At 32.8% G+C, this 6,000-nt stretch overlaps 1 protein-coding gene across 1 annotated transcript; it reads right to left on the bottom strand.

The window, feature by feature from the left end:
- Window positions 1-617: 617 nt before the first annotated feature.
- LOC108470069 (zinc finger CCCH domain-containing protein 23-like) lies at window positions 618-2,232 on the bottom strand. Its single transcript, XM_017771265.1, has one exon. It carries the CDS (start codon window positions 2,215-2,217, stop codon window positions 1,039-1,041), a length of 1,179 nt encoding a protein of 392 aa, XP_017626754.1. The 5' UTR covers window positions 2,218-2,232; the 3' UTR covers window positions 618-1,038.
- Window positions 2,233-6,000: the final 3,768 nt, after the last annotated feature.

The raw sequence follows: 6,000 nt of genomic DNA, 5'->3' as shown, positions 1-6,000 counted from the left end.
ACGTAAGGAAAAGAGCAATAACAATGACAACGGTGGTAACAATGGTGGGGATAATGGTGAAGAAGGAATAGATGGAAGAGGGGGAGAGAATCAAAGTAGGGAAAGAGAGGGAGAGAATCAAAGTAGGGAAAGGGATGGTGGAGAAGAGGGAGAGGTATGGGAGAGCAGTGAGAAATGGATGAAAGTTGACAGCTCAGTCAAGTCTATAACAAAAAATGGTAAAACTGTTAACGTATAACAAAAAATGGTAAATCTGTTAACGAAAAATAATTAAAATAATTAGTGGTGATTATTTTATTTTTATTTTTTAAGTGACTGAATTAAACCTTAACTGTTTTGTCAGTTAAATACAATTTAACCTTAATTAAAATTCTCTAATATCATTCTATTGTACTGAATAGAAGCTATATATTAATATCATGTCTTCTTTTTTCAGACGCATCCAACTCTTACTAATGTCAGCATTACGAAGGCAACCATTTAGCCTCGTGACTTCTCACTAAACTCTAGATGATGAATCACCGAGCATCAACATTAATTTTCTTCCAATTTTTTTATCGTTCAACCAATAACTCAAATTTCTGCGTGTTTCCCGAGAAAAAAAGAAGCAGCACAAGTAAATCAAAAGAAAAATAACATATATTACATTGATTAACCACGACAAAAGAAATTACAGAGATAATCCCAAGAACAAAATGAAGAAACAAATTACCATCTCCGACAATTAGAAATACTTCCTTGTCTTTACAAAAGTCTGCAATTTTTTTTTCTTTTTGGTTTTCTCGGAAAAGAAATTTTTAAAAACGAAAACGCAGTCGCACCACAAAATAGAGACTTTTCTCCGCCATCTCTTTTTCCCACCGTCGTCTATTTACACAGTGCAAATGATGATCGAAAATCAGATTATAAAAAAAAAAACCCATTAATATTCACAAAAGGTCAGATTATAGCCACCGATTTGTTTTTTTAATATATAAAAAGAATTCCCGAAATAAATCATAACAGAAAGCTGAGTTGGGTGAGTTGCCAGAATCGAGTTCACTTCACTAACTCGGAGACCCAATCGAGATCCGGATCCGGTTCAGTTGGATCGAGTCCGTCGAGGGAATTTTCTTTACTAAGCTTCGCGTACATTCTGGCCCTTAAATCTCTACCGGATTCAACCCTTTCCATTGCTGGTTCTTCTTCGAAACCGTTGTTGTATTCCCAGAGATCGAACTGGCCTAACCCAGACCGGGTCGGGGTTGAAGGAGACCTGCAAAACCCGGGTCGAAGCGTGGAGCCCCGAGGGGAACCGTAACCCGATCCCATTTGCATACCCCATGAACAAGCGCCGGCGCCGTTCATTTTGGACTTACCGAGCTGCATGCTACGCATGGAAGCAGCGAGTTCACTCACCGAGTAAAACGAGCCGCTTGGGGATAAAGGTGGTGAATCGGAAGGTGGAGATAACGGAGGTGAAGCCAAAATTGAAGTCGGTGAAGAAACTATGTCGAAACGATGACGTATTGGAGACCCAACGTAATCCAAATCGCCCGAACTCGACCCGTTTCCTCTCGGACTCTGTTGTGGTAACAACCGGAGCTGTTCTGGTGTGTGAGCGAAAAAACAGACCCTCCTTTTACAACTGGTACCATCCTTACACGGCTGAGTTCGGTACCGTGCTGGGTGGAGCCAACACTCGAAAACACCATGAGCGAACTCACACGAATCGCCTTTTTTGCAGATTCCTTTACGGAAATCAGGGCAAGCTGTACCCGAATAATGAAACTTCCTCGGATCTCTCCTCCGGGCTTTCTCACCGGGGTGAGCATACGGACACTCAGTCCAGTCATGTGACCTGCCTCGAGCACACCTCCTCACTTTGAACTCATACATACGGAAATGGTCACACGAGAACGCGTCAACAGGCAAATCCGAATCCTCACTCAAAGAGTCGGACGACTCGAAATCGTTTGACGGGAGGTAACGGTGGAGCGATGATAGGTAATCGACGGGACAAGGACTGGACGGCGCAATGCAGTTATAATTAACGGAAGAATAATTAGACGTTGGATCATTGAGTGGGTCCCACGCCGGGATTTTAACGGTGGGATTTGGTCGTGTTGGTTCTCCGATCATCATTTTTGTACATCGTTCTTTGGTTCCTAAAATGAACGATCGGTTCTCTCCCATTATAAACTGCATTTTTAACCCGTAGTTGTTCGAGTTAACCATGGTTAAGTTTTTTAACTCTTCCGCCTACACTTTCCTTTTAAAAAAGAAGGAAAAAAACTAATGGTAGATGTGACAGTAGGACAATTCTCACGGGCTTTTATTAGCCGTTGATTTTTAAGTCATTAGGTATAGTCTTTTTACTGTTGGCATCACTGAGGGTCCCATGGAATTAGAGCTTTGTGCTTATCTCTTTGTCATTGGCTGTGATGAATAAAACGTCACGGTCTTGTCGTTTTATTATTTACCCGTCGTAATGAATTGAAAAAACTGGTTTTTGGCTTATGGGACCGGCTTTTGGGATTTTTTTTAAAGAGGAGTTGTCGCTTATCGCGGAACAAACGAAATAAAATATCGCGAGTTTAGGTGATCTTTAACGGTAGTTTAAGGAAGTTTTTCATGGAGTAATTTCACCATAGTCCTTAAACTATAACATGAACTTTTATATAATCCCAAAATTTGAAAACATTCTAACTTAATCTTGGAAGTTTTCACTACCGTACCAATCAGGTCATTATGTTAGCTTACACATTAGATACAACATAAATCTTGATCAAATAGGGTTTTTTGGGGCCGAGATGGTATTCGAGTAAAACTCTTTAAATAATGATGAATTTAAAACTCGACTTTAGTTTAAATATATGTGGAATAAGTCCATTATCACTTATTCTAACTGCTTACAAAATATGCCCTTACTTATCATAATAACAAATGCAATATGACCTGTTTAAAAAATTCTCCCTAAAATTCTAATAACACTATCTGATTTTTAATACATCATTTCAACGTCATTCATACAAGAACCTCATAAAAAACTTCAAAACTATTATTTTCACCATGAATTGTACTAAAACGAAATTACTAGTAACTTCGAAGGGTAATCTCGCGGTTTCAATATAATAATACGAAATATTAGCGGGAAATCCTAAGATATATTCGGTTTTAATGGATCAAGAACAGTGTTAATGCCACGTGGACGGGGAGCAGAGAGTGGCAGCCACGATTAAATGGGCTGATGATTCGGGCTCGTGCATTGCAGCCAGGTGTCATTAATTTAACAAACTACTTGGCAGTTATGAACCCGACAAACATAGCGGCAGTGACACGTCGTTAACTCCCCCTGCGTAGTTTAGCGTGATAAAAATGAATTAACACTAGTGTACGCCGCATTGGGTGGTAGATATTTTTCCAGTCTGTCAGAGAGCACTAAATCACTGGTGAAGTTAAATGCTTTTCTAGCTTAGGGTGGCTTTAACTTATTTAATACCATTTATAATTTTAACTACTTTTTTAATGAATCCATTAAAAAGTAAAATAAATGTTATATTATTTTTAAAAAATTATAACTGGAGTTTTAAAAACGATACAAGTTTAAATTTATATACAAATTTTAATTTAATATATAATATTATAGATGTAATATTATATTATATAAATAAACAATTATTTTGTATAAAAATAAATTATATATTTATTTTTTAAAATGTATACATTTAAATTATTTTTAAAATGTTGTTTATAAGTTTAATTCAAAATCAAATTTTATATATATAATTATACTAAATTAAAATTTAAATATCAAATTACACATTATATTGAAATTTATATATAACTTTTATATTTACTTTTTAAAATTCACAAGTTGGTTTTACCATGTAATATATTATATATTAGCATAGGGTAATATAAAAATAAATATATAAAAGAACATTTAAATTTTTATTTTTATTTTTGTGAAATTTAAAGATTTCATTATATAAAACAAATAATTTTATTTTAAATATAAATGAATAAAATATTAAGAATCAAACTTAAGTTGCAATTAAATCGGCGAGTACACGTAGGAGCACTAGAATCCAAAAACCTCCTCGATCTATGGAAATAAACGGCTGTGATGGCACCACGTTCGGATCAGGTCTCACAAACGGACAAAAAAACGGAGCACATGATCCGTACAAATAAAAATCCATTCTGACAGGAGTTCGTACGTTGACACGTAAGAAAGATCACGTGACATGAACCACCCACCAGCGGTCAAAGAATATGGGTACACATGGTTGGTGGCACAGTGAGCTGGCGGCTAAAAAAAGCTTTGCTCCTTGTGACTGACACCCGAACGAGGAGATTCGTACACGTGGCAAACGATATGGATTATTGCTTCCTCTTTTGATCTCTCGAGATCCCATTATCTTCATTTGCCTTCACTCTTTTTACTGTTCCCATGCTTTGGATATGTTTTTCTAAAAATCTATGGGTAAATTACTTTTAAGGTGAGTAAATTATTAATAAATTTATATTTTGATCTTTGAAAAGTTATAAAATAGTTAATAAATTATTCAAAAGATTTTATTTGAGTCACTAGGCTATTCAATTTTTTTCATTTGGAAGTGAGTTCCAAATAACAATTCGATGATTGGTATAGTGGTTTGCAGTTTCGTAACATTTAAAGTTGTTTCATGTATTAAAAAAATGAATTTTAAAAGAGAAGGAGAAGAAGAGCTTTCAATTGGTGCAGACAATGTGAACATAAAAGGCCATCCAATAGCAATTTTAATTATCTAGTGTCTTAAATAAAATTTTTTAAATAGTTCTATAATCATTTTGTAATTTTTGAAGTTGAACGACTAAAACATAAATTAACTAATAGTTTAATAATTTTTAAGAATAATTCACTCTAAAAATATTGAAAATTTTAAGATTTTTTAATAAATTCAAAGGTATTTGTTTTATATATTATTTATAATTATCTTTTACATTGATTAATAAGCTGCAAAGTGTTGAATTTATATTGTAAAAATAAAATTAATTAAAAATAATAAAAGAAGTAATTAAGTTAGTTTCTGAAAAATTTTAATTTCACTTTTAATGTTTCTAATAATAGTCATGTATTTAATATGTTTATAATTTTCACTACAAGTGTTAAAAATTGTACATGGATTTAAACACGTCTTTATGTAACATTGGAGGTAAGAGTGGTATCTGATGTGGAGATAGAAGGTAAAACTCAAAGATAAAACCGAGCAAGGACATTATGGGTATGATATTTTTACCGTTGAGATGTTTGTTGACTCTTAATAAACGACATTTCAAAGACTTCTCTTAAAATAGTTTAATTTTTTATTTATAAAATTTAATATAATTATTAAATATAACCAAATGTAAGGATTGCATTTAAAAAAAAAGGAGTAAGAAAACTTTAGTGATAGGGAAGCATCTTGTGATCTTATCCGACTAGACTAGTCATTGGATTAGGATGAAATGGAGAACACATTCCCATTTGCTTAGAATCTTAAAAAAAGAGAGTTTATTTTACACAGAGAGAGGAATGTGGGAAAACGTTGATTTAATACCCCCACTTGGATTTCTTCCAAACCTTTTCAACTGCTTACTTGGATGTTGGTAGCTGCTTTTATTTAACTTTTTACATTGGGGGATTCAATTTGAGATTATTATTTTTAAACAATTAATGAATTAAAAATAATTTAATTATATAAGATATTTTAAAAAACAAATTAACTAATTTAAAATGGGTTATATTAATATTATTTAATCTTAAAATTATTTAATATTAAAAAATACAAAATTTAAAAATAGTTAATTAAACTGATAAAAGTTTATTTCCTTTTTAGCCAAGTTTTTTGTAATAGTATATATACATGATACGATTAGGGAACCATGTTAAAACATAATATCAATAAATTAACAATTTTTTTCAATTTAAAATTATTAAAATTAGTATATTATTTTAAAATAGTTAAGTATTTTATTTTTGGTCTTAATATTAAA

This window comes from Gossypium arboreum, chromosome 8, assembly GCF_025698485.1.
Source record: "Gossypium arboreum isolate Shixiya-1 chromosome 8, ASM2569848v2, whole genome shotgun sequence".
Classification (NCBI taxonomy): domain Eukaryota; kingdom Viridiplantae; phylum Streptophyta; class Magnoliopsida; order Malvales; family Malvaceae; genus Gossypium; species Gossypium arboreum.
This window is presented reverse-complemented; position numbering and strand designations above follow the sequence as displayed.

Bases quoted from the DNA above. Each gene is read 5' to 3' on its own strand.
- LOC108470069 (XM_017771265.1), bottom strand. From the start codon at position 2,217: ATGGTTAACTCGAACAACTACGGGTTAAAAATGCAGTTTATAATGGGA.